The following is a 19,022-nucleotide window of genomic DNA, read 5'->3' as shown; positions in this document are numbered from 1 at the left end:
TTCATCTCTGATCTGTCTGCTGGGTTTTTTGGTCTTCATGATGCTGCTTGTTCACTTACAAACCAGTAGATATTTCACAGAGAAGCCAAGATCTTAGCATGTCAGAGTAAATGGGGCTGAAACACATCAAACCATGAATAAATGTCCTTCCAAGTTGCAAAAACAAAACACTTTGTGTTAGTTTATCGAATAAAATCCAAATAAAACACAGTGAAAACATGTGAAAGTTCAAGGAGCATAAATGCTTTTGCAAAAAACACATTTTGTTGTTTTATTTGCAGAGTTTTGAGATTAAATGACACTGGATTAACTGTTAATAATGTTTTTACACCTAATCACACTTTTTGCATGACTTATTCAATGTCTTACTCTTTAATATTTAGAAATATATTCTTTATTTTTTGGGAGTTAAGGTACCTTGAAATCAAATTATCATATAGAGGAAAAAAATCATCACTTATACTAACTTAAACAAAGCCATGAAGATTGTGGTTATCTTCAGAGTTAAGCTGAAGAACGTGGATGTTAAGATTTGCAAAAGGAAAAACTAAAGGTCCAAAGGAGGAAATACGGCCTCACACTCCAACCTTATTGGCTCTTAAAGGGACACGCCCGCCGCAGCGCGCGCAGAAGCGGCTTTGACAGTAGCAGCAGGCTCGGCCGCAGCCGTCCGCAAACTTGGTTTTGTGGCAGACGCCGCAGGTGGGAGACTCCGCCCTCGCCATCTGCACCGCAGGAGGCTCCTCCCCCAGCTTCTTCACCTGGTCCTTATACATCTCAAACTGCTGATGTAACTTCCTGTAAAGAACAGGAGCAGTCAGACACTGACTTCAAGACAAATTCTGCGTCAAACTCTGCCTACTTTACAACTGTTTCCAATCTCTCCACTAGCTTGTGATATTTCCTGGATAGAGACTTTTTTCTGCAGTGATCTGATCCTCATGAATGATCCAGATCAAATCTGATTTGGTAAAACATCCAATAATCGATCAATATCTGAGCTGAGCCAGAAACAGACCTCCGATCAGTTCACCTTCTCGGTTTTACTCACGTCTGAGACTCGTTGTCAGTCGGACTTTTAACCTGCAGAACTTCGGACACATTGGCTGCAACATTATTGACCAACTGACTGAACCCTGAGAGCGGATTCCACCTGTCCAGGTAACACAGACAGTCAGCGGACAGGAAGCAGGTTCGCCGTGGGATTGAGGCGTCAGGTTGGGAAACAGGAAGGAGGTTCTGGCCAGGACAGGGGTTTTCAAACAGCACAGTGGACTCTGAGGTACTTACGAAGCTGGGGGAGGTTTTACTTCCTCCTCATCCCTGAAGACACAAAGGCCATGATGAGGATGAAGATGAAACAGAATAAAAACAATAAAGAGAAGTTTAAAAAAAGTGAAGCACAAACTGAACCGAAACATGGAGACATGGACAGAACAGAAAGCTGAAGATGAACTTTGATGGGCTAATAGGTAAACTAGTTACGTTTTGCTAACTTTAACTCTGTATTCTCTGTTTCTCTGTCCTGCAGTACTGTAATTGGTCCAAATGTGACTGTTAGATCTGACTTTTTAAAAAATTTAAAATCAGATTTGAGTCACTTTTATATGTGGAACTAATTCACAAACGTATCCGATTGTTTTCAAAGCGCCTGCAGTCTGAACAGTCATGTCACATTTTGTCCAACTTTTACGTCACTGACGTCATAATTCTGCACCAGAAGAAGCCAGATCCGGTAAATCAGGACGTAAACAATGAATGAAAATTACAATTATGAACTTATGAAAGCAGTTTGTGTCGCTGAAGCTCGTCACATCACAATCTCACCACTTTTAGCTCTGACTACATCCAAAGAAACTTCTGCACAGAAAATGTAGTCAATGCTATCGCTCATTCATTTCATTTCGTTTCATGTTATCTACCTTTGTGCTGTCATGATTTCTCTGACATTACTGTCGGCTCCCATTGCTGAATAAACCTTAAAAAGGATTCAGTAATGGCAGCATCCATTATTACTTCCATAAACATATCTGACGTAAATATTCCTCTGCGCACATCGCTTTGGAAGTCTGATTTTTGTTGGACCATTCGGTAGTATGAACGACTATGCAAAAAAACAAGAAATAAATCTGAATTGAGCATTGAGGATATGCTGTGTGAGCCTTAATATGGTGTCTTTCTAGTCCAAGAGACAAATAAAGTGATTCCTGAGGTCATGATGAGGTTCAGCAGTCAGTGAAAAGCTCACGTTGGTCGTTAATGATCAGGTTCTACTGGTCAATAGGCAACTTGTAAATAATTAATAATGATAGTAAGGGCAGATAAAATTCTAATTTGATCAATAATAAAGTTCTACTGGTCAGACAACAACTTTATGAGATAAATAAGGAAGTTCTAGAGGTTCTGATGGTTAATGAAGAGCTTCTGGAGATCTGTGATTTAGTTGTCTTCACTAGAACTTTTTCATCAATAATAAGGAATTATTTGCTTAAACCAGCAAATAACACACAACAGTGTTATGAGTCCAGCAATATTTCTTAACTAATTAAAGAGCGATTCAGTCAATTAGACTCAAACTGATTAGACAGGTTGATTGATAAGAAATTAATATTTTAAATTGGTCACTGATGAATCACTGTAGGTAAGAAGGAATTAAGCTTTTATTTAATCATTGGGAAACCATTTTCACATCATTGTGGACTTTTTTGTTTTGCTGTAATGTCTTTAGAGTTATTTGCTTTGTGAGCTCTGGTCTGTTATTTGTTTATTTCTTAAAATGAAACACATCTGATCTCATTGTGCCATCGGACGTCAGCAACTCTTACGCAGAAAATCAAAAACAAAACAAAGTAAATTAATTGAACACATAAAAACTTAAATCAAAGTACAAACAGACAAGACTGATGATGTGATCACCGGGACCTGGGGGGAAATCATCCATTCATCAACCTACACTGCAAAAACTCAATGATGGATGGATGGATCTAACCAAGTATTTTCTAGACCAACTATTGAAATAAGACTAAACTAACTTACAACTTCCTTTTCAGCAAGATGTAGGAGCCTGTTTTAAGTAAATAATTCATTAATATTCAGTTCTGGTTCCACTGGCAGATTATCTCACTAATAACAACACATTTATCTCACGTTATAAATAAAATAATCTGCCAGTGGAACTAGTACTTTTTAAAACCAATATTAAGGAATTATTTACTTGGAACAAGCTCCTGTGTCTTGCTGAAAAGTTTTGCCTTATTTCAACTGAACCAAATATTTGCTCTAGAAAATACTTGGTAAGATTTTGTGTTTTTACAGTGTAACTCCTAAATACTCTCCATTCTGTGAGAAAATAACCACAATATTGTCTTTATGTATCAGATTCTAATAAAACTCAAGTCTTCCTTCCTTCATAGAAACATGAGACTCTGAGTTTAGAGACATCTGGTGGCAAAACGTAGTTATAGCAACATGAACAATGAACATCTCAAGTTATTTTTACAAATCTGTGCAATAATTAGTAACATGACAGACTAACGTTATCGTTTGCTCATCTCCGTTTTGTTTTCACCTCATAAACTACTCAAACTAAACTTTTTACTGTTGGAGGAACAGCTACTTATTTATCCCCCTTCTTTCGTGAACCTTATTCTGCAGAGAAAACACAAAATGACTGGACGTTTTTCACAAAGTCTTTGCATTTTTCAAAGATCTCAAAAGTTCAAGACATTTTGACTTGTGTTAAACCACAGCCACCGATCCACCAACACTCCCACTAATGAGATAACTGGATTTAGTCTGGAGTCCAATTAAAACCAACAGAAACAGAAGGGCTGTGGGTGACAAGCGTGCAGCCTGAAAACCCCCCAGTTTTAGGTTCAAAACGATACATGAACACACAGATCCTGGAGCAGTGCATTCTGGGTAAACACCAACATGTCAGGATCTCCATTCTGATCTGGTCTGAAGTAGTTTCTTCTGAATCAAATTTTCTTTTATAACTATGCACAGGTGACAGTTTTTACTATTATTACCGTAATTATTTTCCCTAGTGCATTACGAGCCTGGCAGCCCACCAGGCTTTACTTGTGCCCCCACCAGGCTAAGGATTGCTTATTTATTTAAGTCTTTGCATTTTTTAAGACTTTATAGTTGGTGTTCAGGTATTAATTTTCCAATCTTTCAATAACACATAATTATGATGTTGGTGACTTTCTATCACAGTGTTGTTGCTGCTGCCATCTTCTTTGCTGCTGTGTGTTGGGGAAGCAGCATCAGAGCCAGCGACTCTAATAGACTGGACAAAATCATCAGGAAAGCTGGCTCTGTACTGGGACTAAGGCTGGAGTCCCTGGAAACTGTGGTGGAGAGGAGGACACTGAAGAAGGTTCTGTCTATTATGGACAATAAACAGCACCCTCTCCACCACATAGTGGACAGACAGCAGAGCACCTTCTCACATAGACTGCTCCAGCTCCGCTGTCGAAGGGACAGATACAGGAAATCCTTCCTGCCACATGCCATCTCACTGTACAATAAAAGCTAAATCACTGTTCTGCACTAATCAGTCCAATTTTGCACAACTGCACTGTGGCACACTTGCTGTACATATATTTACATATACATATCTGCATTTTTTTTTAAATCTTTGCAAGGACTGCTCTTAAGTTGCTTTTTATATTAACAGCATTCATATTTTTACAATTCATAGCATTTTATATTTTATTTTTTATTTTATCTACAGCTACTACTCAGTGGTAGTTGTTAATGTGTCTTGTCTCTATGCTGTAACTGCGAAGTAATTTCCCTGCTGGGATGAATAAAGTATTTCTATTCTATTCTATTCTATTTAACTGGGGGCGGTAGCGTAGGGCTCCAAGGTTTTGGGGACCAAAAGTTGTATTAATTCAATTCACAAATACTTCATTGATCCCAAAGGGAAATTAAATAACACACTTGGTTATGGCACTGATGTCCTCTCCATGTGGCTGGCAAAGAGCGATCCGATCTGTAGCGTCAGAACATCTCTGTATTTTCAGTGCTAAACAATGAGCAGATATAACTGAGCTGTTCAGACTTGTTGGACTTTTTAGATGACCATCACTTTGGTCCCCAACCTCTAGGTATTTCAGCAGATTTTAGGCATATTCACTACAATTGTTTGTTTATATTTTATGCTTTACTCCATTACATCACCACTTAGAGACCTGGCGTAGCAACTGTTACATTTTCTCCCCTTTTTTTGTTGTTGCTGTAATTAATACATTTTTAGAGATACTGCTGAGCTTAGGGAAACTTTTGAAAATTGATAAAGTTTCTTGCAGATTTTAGTTTTTTTCACAGACATAGGCCTAGTCCACATGTAGTAACATCTGGGGAAACTAATACGTTTCAGGCTGTTATCCACTCAAAAACTCAGTTTAATGTCACTAAAAACAATTATTTATAAAAGCTCAGATCAAAGTAGAGATTTAAAAAACCTTGTTCACACAAACTTCTCAGCGCCATGTTTAGTCCTTACAAAAAGTCATGCTGTTTTTTTTAAGGATTCTGATTGGGTGACAGGCTTTAGCTTAGCGCTACACTGCCCCCTATGGGTTTGGCATGTCTAAAACAACGCTCAGTTGTGAATTCACGAGGATGAAAACTCTTCTGAAACCAATACCATATGTACAATGTTAGTTTTCTAAATAATGTGGCAGAAATATTTGTTTTTATAAGTAGGCCTTAATGTACAAAACCTGGAAGTACATGTGTTCCTTATCTATCTATCTATCTATCTATCTATCTATCTATCTATCTATCTATCTATCTATCTATCTATCTATCAAAACGTTTTTTGCAGGTCAGGCTTCCTCTGGGTTTCATCTAATTACCTATTTGATTCCAATAAGCTTTATTTTATTTCTCATTATTAGCCTTTATTTGCGGGGATTTATTCATTGCTCAGCTTGACCGTTTATTTATTGAGAAAGTGAGTAAATATCGGAGGTATAACCTTCATCATCTTTACTGCACATGGCAGCCTTTTATTTTTGAACATCGTGTCTTCTGCAGCAGATGGTACCAGGGAAATATTGATAACTGCCGATTAATTTAAAATACGAACAAAAAAACCACTCACTTCAGCATGCTCTGCTCCTTCTCCTCCTCTTTCTTCTGTCGCTCCATCACGGAGAGGATGATCCTCCGCTCCTCCTCGGTCAGATGGCTCAGGTCCGGCAGCTCCGGTCCGGCCCCGGTGGGCGGTGCAGGTCCGGCCGCTCCAGACATCCCGACCGAGAGCCGCTGCAAGACAAGGAGGACGGAGTCAGTCCAGTCGGTGTCGGAGTGTTTCAGCGCGGCCGAGAGCCGTCAATAAATCATGACAACGATGATGATGTTTATGATGCAGCCTGCAAAGCCGCAGAGCGCACATTTTATTTCTTCCAGGTGCGTTTCCGTGCGGCGCTGTGCCATCATCATCATCATCATCCGCCATCAGACCACCTGTTTATCCATCCATCCATCCATCCATCCATCCATCCATCCATCCATCCATCCATCCATCCATCCATCCATCCATCCCCTACCGACGGACGCAGCGGAGTCCTCTCGCCTGCTTAGTCCGAGCTCATGTTGCCTCCTCCGGTGCTCAGTGGCGGCGGCTCCGGTCGGCTCTGCGTCCCGCGGTCGGCGCTCATCCTTCAGTCTTCCGAGGCGGTCCGCTCGGCCTGCAGTGGTCGAGTTTTCTCGCTGCTCGTTCTCCGTTTCTTCTCGGTAATAATGGACGCAGCGGCGCCAGAGGAGGAGGAGGAGGAGGAGACGGAGGAGAAAATAAATAAATCCTCCATAGGAAGCGGGGCGGAGCCACGACAAGACGGCGCTTACGTGCAACAAAGATCAGCTGGTCGTTGGGCGGGTGGGCGGTGGTGGAGGCCGCTCTCCTCTCCACAGGCTAAACATAGACCTGCAGCCAAAGATAGAAATACAACCGAGCTCTCACAGCAGTCAATCAATCAATTAGCTATAAATGACTCCAGTACACTCGGCCTGGGAGCTTTTCACACTATTTCTGGATCCACAAAGAGGTGATAAGAATAGCAACGATTATATTTATATCAGGTAACCTAATAAATAAATAAATAAATAAAACACTATTTTTAACGTTAAAAATAAGAGGAGGAAAAACACCGGACAAAATATTTAGTTCCTGATAATATAATATAATATAATATAATATAATATAATATAATATAATATAATATAATATAATATAATATAATATAATATAATATAATATAATATGTCTGTAATACACAAACATTTGGGAACCATTCTAAAGAAAACTGCACCCCTGTGTGAACAATAATAATATTAATAATAACAGTAATAACTATAATAATGATAATAGTAATAATCAATAACGCTATTGTCAAACTGCCAACATTGAACTGAAGCGATATCCCCCCAAAATAGTGCATAATATAATATAATGTAATATAATATAATATATTATAATATGATAAATATAATATAATGTAATAAAATATTATATTAATTATTAATATTAATCTAGTTTATAAAAATCAACATTTAACACCCCTAAAAATTTAAGTAATTAATTTTAAAAAAAAACTATTTCACAATATTTCCCCACTAAAAATATAGGTAATTGCGCCCTCTGCTGGATAAAACCAATAATAACACCACTAAAAACAATCATACTGGTAATATTGATAATAAACAGCAGCAATATGCATATTGAGCTAGTGCATGGATTCCTTTACGAACATAACTTAATTTATGTTCATAATTAATTCCCTATTATCCCATCTTTTTTATTAAAGCATCTGTTAATTAATATTGATTCTAATGAGGTGAGAAAAAAACCTTTGAAGGCTCCAGTAAATTAGGTCTTTTGAACTTTAAATGTAATTAAATTACACTAAGGCTCACTGAAACTCTCCAAATTTTACCTTTGTTAACATTAAAGTTGTTATTTAATATTGCGATAACAAGTATGCTCTGATATTTCAATTCAATTCAAATTTATTTAATCAAGAACAACATGTTAAAAACAGAGCTGAGCTTAATGTTGTTTTTATTTCTAAAAAGCTAAGATTTATCATCAAATGTTCTGATATGTTGTAATAAACGGTGAAATGGTTAATCGTGATTAATTGATTATTGTAATCGTCAACAAATTTACTAATTGATTAATCAGTAACTGTAGTACACAGATTTTTTTTTAAAATGTCATTTACTTGAAGAATAACATATTTAGAGCAGTAATTAAGCCAAAACTGTACAGAAATGTGTAGATTTGCATTTAAGATAAAAACAAAACTTCTTTGTCTGTAAATATGTTTTACCCAGAACTCCTCCAGTGACTTAGTTTTAAATTCTGTCAAAAACAAAATCTCCCATTAAGAATCTTTTGCTAATTATTAATTGGTGATATAAAAATTAATCAATAAATGATCAACCGTACACTAAAAAAATGCTATGTTATTTCATTTTAGGGAATAAAATGCATATTTTGTTACTTAAAAACTGAAATGAGTTACTTGTTCATTTTCATCTTTTTATGTATTTGTAATATCTTATAAAAAGATGATTAAATGAAAAATCTGCAGAATGTACCATTTTTCTTATCGGATTAATTGATTAATCAATTAATCATCAGAGTGGTTGATTACTAAATTAATCGTTAGTTGCAGCTCTAATCTCCAGCAGGTTTTCTTCCAGGATTTTCCAGGATTTTTCTCCCCTGTTCGTCTCGTCAGTATCCCCACAGCATGATGCCGCCGCCACCTAATTCACATCTGTGACTGTGTTTTCAGAGGAATGCAGGCCAGGCGTGACCTTTGACCTGAACTCCTTCTGCTTCATGTTTGCTGTGGGTGTCGCTGATCTGTCAGTAGTTTTTGGGCTCAGAGTGATGTCATCACGTGGTCACATGACTCATAAACCAGACTAAGAGGATTATTCTGTTTTCTCTTCTGTCATATTTGTCATTCAGCCTGTTTGCTTTTGGACGAAGAAGCAGCGGGAGGATCTGGACGCTCAGAGGATTTATTGATTCATTGGTTTGATCGGTAGATGATCGACAGATGAAGCCGAATGCCTGCGCCGTGTTTCTGCTGCTGATCTGCCCTCTGCAGAGGGCCGACTGCAGTCTGCCGCTCTTCACTCCTGCCACAGCAACGCTGCAGGTAGGACGGGTGGCTCAAACAAAGACAACTAGACAAAAAACTAAAACATAAGAACATAGAGAGACCAACTGTGTTTAAAGTTGCTGCACATCCTTTGGAGGGTAATTCATCTCTCTGGTTGATTTTAGGAGAAAGTTTCTGCAAACTGGGAGTCAAACACCGTCACGTCTCTGAGGAAAAACGGCTTTATGCGACTTCCTGGAATCTGTCGACGCCTGAAGCGACGCAGAGTCACAATAGTGGTAAATATCTGACACAACACAGCGTCAACAGAGACACAAAATCTATCCTAACATCAGGGTTATTAAAAATATAATTAACTTCCTAAAATAATGGCAAAAGTCATTTTTTACTGAAAGTGATTTTGGCAAAAGAATATCACTTTTGCCAAAACTGACTTGGCCATTATTTTAGGAAGGTGATAATATTCAAATTCAATTTGAAAAGTGCTTTATTAATCCCAAAGGGAAATAAAATGTGGTTATGTCTTATTTTGATTCAAATTCTTCAAAGAGTTATTGTAGATAGGGATGGATGTCGACAGGAAGGATCTCCAGTGGGTTACTGCTGAGCCTCTGACTGAAGACGCTGTTTACCCAGGACAGTCTCATGAAGAGGACGGTCAGAGTTGTCCATAATCTTCTTGATTTTATGAAGAATCCTTCTTTGCATTGTCATCTCCAGAGATTCCTCAGGACAGAAGCAGCCTTCTTTATCAGGCTGTTGAGCCTTTTTAGGTCTGATCTGCTGCCCCAGCAGATGACGGCAGAAGAGATGACGCTCTCAACAACAGGTTTATAGAAGATCTGCAGCATCTTGCTGCTAACCTTGAAGGATCTTAGCTTCCTCCAGAGGTCCAGTCCACTCTTTTGCGTCTCCAGTCCAGTCTGATGTCCAAATGAACACAGAGGTATTTATATTCCTCGGCCACCTCCACTTTTCCCCCCATGATGGAAATAGGGTTTGATCTAACTCTGTTCCTCCTGAAATCTTCAATCATCTCCTTTTTTTTTTTTTTACATTCGAGATGAGATGATTTTTCCCACACCATTCCACAAAACACATGGAAAAGAAATTAAATATAATGACTAGTGGAGATCAATACCTGGAACAGTGCAAGAACAAGCAGGTTTAGATGAAGGATATATGTTTTACCTTAGATTAGCTAAAAACTGCACAAATTGATTAAAAAAAGAGCAAATCTAAGCCTAGAAAGGAGCAAAATTATTGACGACTGTTGCCATGACAACTCTCACACAGGAAAGAAAAAAATAAAGAATGACAGACAGACACATTTTCATTGTGACTTCTGCTTTCTACATAAACTTCATTGTTCTAATGTAATTTTGCTGCTGAGCCTGTTGTGTCATTTAAAGGTCAACTGAACAAAATCATAAAAGGTTTTATGCTGCAAATATCTTAATACACTTGAAATAAGACAAAACTAACTTACAAGAAACTTTTCAGCAATATAATTTCCTAATATTGATGAAAAAGTACTCAGTCCTCTGGCAGACTATTTTGCTTATAACATAGGAAAATGTCTTGTTATAAGTGAAATAATCTGCCAGTGGAACCAGAACGTTTTAGAATCAATATTAAGGAATTATGTACTTAAAACCAGCTCATATATCTTGCTGAAAAGTTACTTATAAGTTAGTTTTGTCTTGTTTCAAGCGCATTAAGATATATGCACAAGAAACTAGACCAAAAATAGTTGGTAAGATTTTGTGTTTTTGCAGTAAACATTTAATAAATCATAGTACTTTGAACTGTATTGTATTATGTTATATTACCTACTGTAAGTATTAGTTTCAAACGTTTTAGGTTGTGGAAAACTGAGATTTGTTCATGTGTGTTGAATTCCCAAAGTGAAAGGTGTGGAACCCCAAAGTGTAAAACTAAACTAAAACCAAACCTGTCTGTCTTTATCGGTGCCTCTTTGCTTCTTGTCTCCCAGTGTAACCTGGAGAAGTTCTGCTGGGGCCGCAGCTGGTGGAGGAGACAGAAGACTCCACCTGGCCAGGTGTGTCGCTGCCCTCAAGGCTCCAGGTGTTCACATTTCTTCCTTCACAGCATCTGAACAACAACAAAAAAAAAACAACTACAAACTGAACGATTTGCTTTTGTTGATTTTTCTTTACATTCATGTAAACTCTATATTTAAAAATGAAAACATAAATGTTTTTGTTCTTTTGCAGAGATTATGAGAGTCATTTCTTGTATTCATATTAAAAAATTCTCTGTATTGGTGCAAACATTTAGTCATGATTCTGATTTTGACATTATATAGTGTAATGTAATTTTCAGTCATGGCCTCTAGGCGGCGGTGTGGATCATCTGACTGACTTCCGCCAACATTTACGTTTCCAACTCAGCTGAGGAAACTGACGGAAGTGACTTTGTCTCCCCTTCACAATAAATGTTAATGTTACAGTCAAACTTACGTTATTCCTCAGGATTCCCTCCTGGTATTGAGTAAAAATCATTCACACCAAACAATCTACAATCACTAATAATAACAATAACATATGTTTGGACTCTGGATGGGGACTGGATCCATTTTTGGGAAGTTTGCACAAAGGCGAATCATGACGTCTGTGAGTTTCCAAACAAACAAAACAAAACAAAACAAAACTTGTAAACAGGTTAAACTACTCCTTAGAAAACCTTCAAACCACATGTACCATGATAATCTGTTCTGATTTTTTGTCGTTGAACATTTGCTGCTCGTATAGATTACACGTTTTGTAAAGGTAAGATGAAATCCTACACTTTTTATTGAAAGTAAAGTTTGTCCATTTTGAACCATTTTGTGAACAAGTAATTTAAGAAGTTGTTTAATTTAAATGCAAAAATAATATAATAAATATTTTTGATTGCAATGAGTTGTATTTTTATTGCCATTAATTTAACCATTCCTGCTGAAAGTGTTTGAGTTGAGGTTACATTTCATGAACACCATTATTTATCTAACTATTTCTTAAGTGCTGAACAATTTTAGCCTCAGGCGATGCTGCTGTAATTTGGATCATAGTGGACTGTCTACTTGTTATTTTTCTCATACTGTTTTTTTTTTTGTTTGTTTTTTGCAAGTAATGTCAAATAAATACACTAAAGAAATAACGAAAATCTGCTTTCTTTTGTACCCGCTTAACGCAGTGGAGATGCTTTTATTTTGAAGTCTCCTTACCGGAACGTTTCTGGGCTTTATGGTGTCGTCGTGAGCAGAGGCGGCCCGTCAGACAGTCCGGTAACAGCCTGTGGATTTCAGTAGTCTCTCTGTCTGGTCTCCGGTCATTTTCAACGACCGTTGTGTTTCAACCGTCGCTGTAAAGCGGCTGCTCTTCCTCTCAGCTGCCGCGTTGGATCTAAAAATGGCGGCTGTTTCAGCGGATCACGGTCAGTGCTCAGAGCTGAGCTAACAGCTGCTAACGTTAGCTTCTCTTCTTTAGGTAAACACTCACAGTAGGACTGTAAATCACTGCTGCCTCATCCTAGCAACCGAGTTATTTCTAAAATCTGTAAATAACCAGAGTTCAGATAGATAAATTGTTATTTTATTAGCCGGCTGATCGTTTTTGAGTCGTTATGTTTTTGAGCTGTGTTTACAGCCAGCTGATTATAAACCATCTGTTGGTCATATAATCCCAATCTGGTTAAACACTTGTGTCCAAATGTTTCCATGAGGCGGAAAATAAGGAGAAAAATACTTAGTAAAGATGAAAAATAAATAAATACATAAAAATAAAAAAAACAATATGACTAGCTGGGAGTTTTTTCTGTCTTTGCTGTGGAACACAACCCCGTGGAAAGTCTTGAATTGTTTTTTTTCTTTGTGTTGTGCTTCCAAAATTATACAATTACTATTTAGCAATTTTCTCAAGTGGCAGATTTATTTGGACTTTGTCTCGCTTTTTAACTTATTTTTACTGCATTTATTGTACCTTGTAGATCTTTATGACACGACTTGGTCAGGTATCTTTAGCAGAAGTTGATCATTTAGCTTTGAGTTGTTTAGCAACTGTTTTTTTTTTCTTTGAGAGAGAAACTATTTAAATCTAGCATAAAAATCTAACATATTATAATGTATTTTTCATCAGTAAGATTGTATATACTTCCAACGGTGTCTTTTTATTACAAAAAGGTTGTCTTTTTATTGTCTTTATATATATACTGTATATATATATATATATATATAAAGACACATTTACACACTTTTTTATTAACTTCTTTTTTATATAGCCTTGATATATTTTGTATATAGAGGTTTTTCTTTCCTCTATATACAAAAGTTCCTACACGTTCTAGAAATGTATTTGTGTTCACAATTTTTTAAAAATTGTTTTCCTCCACTTTTTTTCTCCAAGCATAATATGCTTATTAAATTCATTGTCTTTGATTTATATGAAATTTCCATAGTTTATCTGTGATTTGTCACATCACACTTTGAGTTTTATTTTATTGAGTTTCTGACTAAATAAACTCTTGTGGTAGAACGGTTAAAAGAGCCATTTCACTGCTGAGTCTAAAATGTCAAACTAAGCAATAATGCTGCTTATGCTGTTCAAACAAACAAAAAAGCACCAAAGTTCACAAGGAAACTGCTTGCAGTATATGACGATGTATCCCAGTCTAATTTGTAAGTGGGTAGATGAAAATAATCAATTGCTAATATAATCGTTAGTTGCAGCTCTAATATTTATAACTGTAGCTAGAGGTTGGCAAATATAAAATAATCAAAAATCAGCAGGGGCCAAACGCGGATCTTAAAATAGCTTCAAAAAAGACTAAAAAACTAATTTCTTAATGCAAACAATTGGTAGATGTTCGTCTTTTTTTCCTAATCAGATCATAACAGGGAGAAAATCCAGACTGATTTATGTTGTTTTCTCTTCCAGGTCTCTGCAGCCTTTTGCCTTAACTCACCCAGTTAAATCTGAGCACCATGTAAACAAACCAGGCAGCAAACCAATCCAAGCTTTAGCCTGCACCAGCTCCGGAACCAGTGGGTTACTGGTGAGTAACCAGCAGCAGCAGCAGACAGGGTGGCGGCGCTGTCACCTTCCAGCTGGGGAGGCAGGCTGATGGAGAGCAACTGCCGGATCCCAGTCGCCTGCTGTCGGCCTCGGATCCTCCTGCTCCACGCTCTGTTCTGGGGTCTCGTCTCGCTCAGGTGGGTTTGGACCCGCAGGCCTCAGAGTCCGAGAGTATTTTAATAGAGCAGCGTTTCTGGGGCTAAAAGGCCGTTTTGATGCTTTTTCATTCCAGAGTGTTCGGAGCGGCGCTGCTGAGCGAGGAGAAGACGACAGGTACGCCTCGGCTGCTTCAAACATCCTTCTTTTATTTTTTATGTCGCCTGGCATCACTAATAAAACTTTTTTTTCTTTTCAAAATACCCGTTCCTTTTAAGAAACTAAAAACTACATCCTCATGTGATATTTGAAGCAATTCTTTTACCTAAAACTTCTTGTATTTTTATTTAAATCTCTCTTTTGTGTGGATATTTACTATAGTCCAAATTTTTTTTGACATTGTTTTCATTTGTTCACAGTGAACCCAGCAACCAGTTTGATTATTTTAAAGAATGCTTTTTAATTCTGTGTGACCAAATCTCATCCTAAATATAATCATCTTCTTTCTTTATTGCAATACATTTTATAAATTTCCCAACATTTTTTTGGATACTATGATAAAATCTAGCATCGTCTCATCTTCCATTTCTTCTAATTGTAGAATTTTACTATATTCTTAACCTCATTTTTACTTATTTTAGCATTTAATTCACTTTTTTGTAGCACTTCCCACAAAATGATTCCAATTTGTGTAGAAATCCATAATTTTGACCTCTGCCACCATTTTTAATCCTGAAATTGTAATGACTTATACACAATATAAACTTTTTTCTCTAACCTCTTTAACTCATTCTAAAGCAGCGTTGCCTCTAATTCACCTCTAAACACTGTTAATTTATCTGGTTGTTTTTATTTCTGGAATTAAAAAAGATATTCCTACTCTATTTTTTTTTTTAAATCATTTTAGTATCTGTATAGATCTTTTTGGGAAACAGCAGGACTAATCTGAAAGCTAAGACCAAACCTTCAGCATCTTTTTCACGTTTGTTTTTTTTGACCTTTTGTTCTTCTGCATCAGCAGTGAAGCCTGTTGTCGCCCCCTGCTGGCTGCTGGAGAACTTTGTGGTGCTGGAGGAATGCAACCGCTGCACCGACTTTAACGCTGTATGTCAACTCAGCTTGTTGTGCTCTATTTATCTACAGATTACTGGGGGTGGGCATTAACGTACCGTTAACGTACCATTTATCATTTATTAAGAAAAAATGTCTTACTATGATAAGTACTTATGTTTATTGATCATGCAATTGCTAATTTATAAGTGTCTTTAATTAAATTTTATGCGTCTTTAAAATAATGATAGAATGATTTAGATTTTTAAGTGTAATTTTAGGAGCAGTGGGAGTAATTCTATCTTTTCTGTTTTACATTAATCAGATTGTGATGCAATAATATAATTGATGTATTTTCAGTCATTTAACTCAGAGGGAATCTCATGCTGCCTGAGTTTTAGTTTACCTTCAGTACTTGAAGAATCAGTTTTATATCTGAGATTCAATCAGGAAGCCGTTCTGAGACGATGAAGAGCTGGGTCTCGATTGGCTGATGATGTCTTCAAACGTGTGTGTGTGTGTGTTTCAGAAGACGCAGACGGTTTGCAGAGAGACGGGATACGTGGAGCTGGTGAACTGCACCAAGACCAGCAGACAGGATTACAAGAGGTCAGAACCTGAAGGGTTAAAAGAGACTGAAGTTTCCTGTTAGAGGTCAGACAGAACCACATTGAGGGACTTTTCTGTTAGGAGATTGAAACTCTCCTCAATGTGAACTTCTTCATCTCTCAGGTCAGGATAGGAATGGAAATTGTTTTTTAAAAATATGAAAAAGAAACGTCCTTCCTTCCACCATTTTCTTTTTCCTTCTTTAACTCTTATCTGTATTTCTTCCTTCCATATCTGTATTCTTTCCTCATACTCTTGCTTCTTTTCTTTCTTTCCTTATTTCCTTCCTTGTGTCCTATCTCCACTCCTTCCTTGGTTTCTTCTTCCCTTGTCTCTGTGAACTTTCCTCCATCCTCTCTCTTCTTACCTGCTTCCTATATTTCTTCCTTCCTTCTTTTAACACCTTTTTCTTTTGCGCTCTCATCTTTCCATGTGTTTTTTCTTTCTTCTTCTTTGTTGTCTTCCTTCCTTTCTTTCTGGCATTATTTTCTTTCCTTCCTTCCTTGTGTCCTTCCTCTCTTGTTTCCTTCCTTAATTTCTTGTTCTTTCCTTCCTCTGTCCCTCCTTTGTGTTCTTCTTCCATTCTCTGTGTTAATCCCATCCTTCTATTTAAATATCCGCCATAAATTGGTGTAAATTTAAATTTCAGATCAAGCACTGGGGACACTGGGAATATTTCTCCATATCAGATCTGAAACGGATCCAGATTAAATGCTGTTCTAGTGTAAACAGACACTTACCGTTCTCCTCCTCCTCCCAGCTGTCGCTCCGCCCTGATGGAGGAGCATCTCTTCTGGAAGTTTGAGGCGGCCATGTTGGCTCTGACGGTCGTCTTCGCCGTCCTGGTGGTCATCCGCCAGCGCTGGTTGGATCGCCTCGCCTCTGAGAAGGTCCGCCGACAGATCGAGTCCATCTAGGAGAAGAGGGTCCTGTTAGGTTTTTAAATCCTTTGGCAGTATTTTTAAAATGGATCCAGGTTTGGACCGCACTTGTTGGACGTCCTCCATGGAGCTGGCTGAGCTCAGCTCCCCATCTGTGAAGTTTTTCCTCTTCACCAGCGACTGTTTCTCTTTAAAACAGCAGAACAAACACTAAAACCGGGACAATGAGAGTCCAGACTCATGATGTAAACTGTAGATTATATTTTAATGAACAGAGTTTATAGAGAAATCAGGGAAGGAGTAGTTTGATCTGGATGAAAACAGAAGTGAAACTGACAAACCTTAGGAAGAGAAGCTGAAATGTCTCTTCCTGCATCGCGCTGATGTCACAGTCAGGAACTTCCTTATATGGACTCTGGAAGTGACAATTGGCAGCAGCTGTTTCTGAAGTGTGGAACAAAGGTCTTTTTCTTTCAAGATTAAACATTTTCCTGCAGAAGTACGAAATAAAAGTCTGAAAAAGATTCAAATCTGATATTTAAAGATGCAGTTCTGTTTCAGTTTGCCATTAAAAACTGTTTTTACATCCGTGTTTTGGTTGATGTGGCTGTATTTTGGTTCCTGTGCAGAAATTTGATGAAAGTATTTTTGAGCTCTGGATAAATAAACAATTATTTGTCAATTAATGGTTCATTATATTTAAATTAGTTCCAATCGATTAATAACGGCCGCTTAGACCTTTTTTCAGTGTTGTGATTCGGCCGCCATCCTTAAGCGAAGCCGTAGATCCAAACAAGAAAAAAAGAAAATGGCGACCGTATCATAACGGGAAAGAAAAACGGTCCAAACGGAGTAAATTATGGGATACAAATTGCAGTTTTTGCGGTTCTGTTTATCAATATAAACACTCGTCAAGCTCCTGAAGTTATCGCTTTAATACAGCTGACTCAAGAAAATGTTAAAGTATGTTGCTTCTTTTAAATTTGGTATATGGTACAAAAGTTAGCCCTTTGTTTTAGAAAGACGGTTTTCTCTTGACATAAGAGAAAACTGTTTTTTTAAGAGATCGTCCGCTTATCAATCAACTTTAGAGTAACTCAATAATGATGACTTACACCCCTAAAAGAAAGGAGCATACGTTAAAAACAAAAGTTTGTATTCTGCCATGCGAACCATTGTTTCCTTCCTGTTTCTGTAATTTTTTCAGCTCACAGTATAGTAATCTTACCCGAACTCGCGGCGAACTTTTTAGTGTTTTTATAGTTTCAAATCTACTGTGAAGTCTGAAAATGTCTCATTTCTACATGCCGGATGCGCTGGAAAGAATTAAAAGTTTGAAATTGGTCAGAACTTGACGTCATCGATCATATCCGCCCATTCTTCACCTGATTGGTTCACGTTTCCTCTAGCTGAGCTCTGATTGGTTGCTGCTTCATACTTTATAAAGTTAAAGCAGAAGAGGCACTGTTTTTATTTTATGTTCCTTTATCAAAGTGTTTCAGCCTCATACTGATGTTTTATTGTAAATAATAGGTTTATGTTGGACGTTTTTTATTTCTCCGTGAAGTTTCTGACAAAATAAACCATAGAGAAACATAAAACAGTGTGAGTTACCTGATTTGATTTAGTTCAAAATGTCTATTGCTTTATTTCAATAAATACGTTACAAATAAGGTCAATCTCAGTATATTTGATCAACTTTTTTTCAACGTACAGAAGCCTTGGACCAACTAAATGACAATTTGGGAATCTTAGACTGGAGATTCTCTAAAGCAGTCTGAAATTTGAACCTTTTATTTTGTTAAACATCCTTTTAAAAAGCAGCTTGGAGGTATGATTGCCTATTTAGTTTAAACACAAAAACTAACACTGTTGGGTAGAATTGTTAAACATTATGCATTTACGTGGCAAATCACTGTGAAAACTACTACATTTGTTAAAGATTATTAAAATTTCATTCCTTTAATTAACAGGAACGTTATTTGGAAAATCAAACATTTTCCTTCCTCAATTGTCTTTTTCCACAATTATCCAGACCTGGAAAGTCTCAAAAGCAAAATCCAAACCTTCCCACACTTTGTATAAATCATGTATGTTACCCAAAATCTAAAAACCAAAAACTGATTGATCAAAACTCAGACTGCTTCAATATA

At 37.2% G+C, this 19,022-nt stretch overlaps 2 protein-coding genes across 11 annotated transcripts in view; one reads left to right on the top strand and one right to left on the bottom strand.

Annotated features, from left to right (window-relative positions):
• LOC116730864 (regulating synaptic membrane exocytosis protein 2-like) overlaps positions 1-6,861 on the bottom strand; it is a 47,126-nt gene extending 40,265 nt beyond the window's left edge. For 3 of the 9 annotated variants that reach the window (XM_032580389.1, XM_032580390.1, XM_032580387.1), the window contains exons 1-5: positions 6,570-6,857; positions 6,122-6,285; positions 1,291-1,323; positions 1,052-1,153; positions 588-798 (exon numbers count right to left, since the gene is read on the bottom strand). In XM_032580389.1, the coding sequence (XP_032436280.1) occupies positions 588-798; positions 1,052-1,153; positions 1,291-1,323; positions 6,122-6,270 (495 nt within the window). In that variant the 5' untranslated portion in view covers positions 6,271-6,285; positions 6,570-6,857. Of the gene's footprint in view, positions 1-587; positions 799-1,051; positions 1,154-1,290; positions 1,324-6,121; positions 6,286-6,569 lie in introns of all 9 variants that reach the window. The other 6 variants (XM_032580386.1, XM_032580388.1, XM_032580394.1 and 3 more) reach the window with 5 other exon arrangements.
• Positions 6,862-12,408: 5,547 nt separating this feature from the next.
• jtb (jumping translocation breakpoint) lies at positions 12,409-18,542 on the top strand. 2 transcript variants are annotated; one of them, XM_032581524.1, is made up of 6 exons: positions 12,409-12,596; positions 14,096-14,370; positions 14,466-14,506; positions 15,351-15,433; positions 15,909-15,988; positions 16,749-18,542. In XM_032581524.1, the coding sequence occupies exons 2-6, from the start codon at positions 14,282-14,284 to the stop codon at positions 16,903-16,905; spliced, it is 450 nt and encodes a 149-aa protein (XP_032437415.1). In that variant the 5' UTR covers positions 12,409-12,596; positions 14,096-14,281; the 3' UTR covers positions 16,906-18,542. The 2 variants fall into 2 exon arrangements, with proteins under 2 accessions (XP_032437415.1, XP_032437414.1); XM_032581523.1 differs by having other exon boundaries at positions 15,348-15,433.
• The last annotated feature ends 480 nt before the right edge of the window (positions 18,543-19,022 follow it).

This window comes from Xiphophorus hellerii, chromosome 13 (assembly GCF_003331165.1).
Source record: "Xiphophorus hellerii strain 12219 chromosome 13, Xiphophorus_hellerii-4.1, whole genome shotgun sequence".
Classification (NCBI taxonomy): domain Eukaryota; kingdom Metazoa; phylum Chordata; class Actinopteri; order Cyprinodontiformes; family Poeciliidae; genus Xiphophorus; species Xiphophorus hellerii.
This window is presented reverse-complemented; position numbering and strand designations above follow the sequence as displayed.

What these genes read in the sequence shown, in the direction of transcription:
- jtb (XM_032581523.1), top strand. Translation starts at nt 14,282, where the DNA reads ATGGAGAGCAACTGCCGGATCCCAGTCGCCTGCTGTCGGCCTCGGATC. An exon ending in TGGGGTCTCGTCTCGCTCAG is followed by an intron (nt 14,371 to 14,465) that starts GTGGGTTTGGAC and finishes TTTTCATTCCAG; the next exon opens with AGTGTTCGGAGCGGCGCTGC. An exon ending in AGCAGACAGGATTACAAGAG is followed by an intron (nt 15,989 to 16,748) that starts GTCAGAACCTGA and finishes TCCTCCTCCCAG; the next exon opens with CTGTCGCTCCGCCCTGATGG.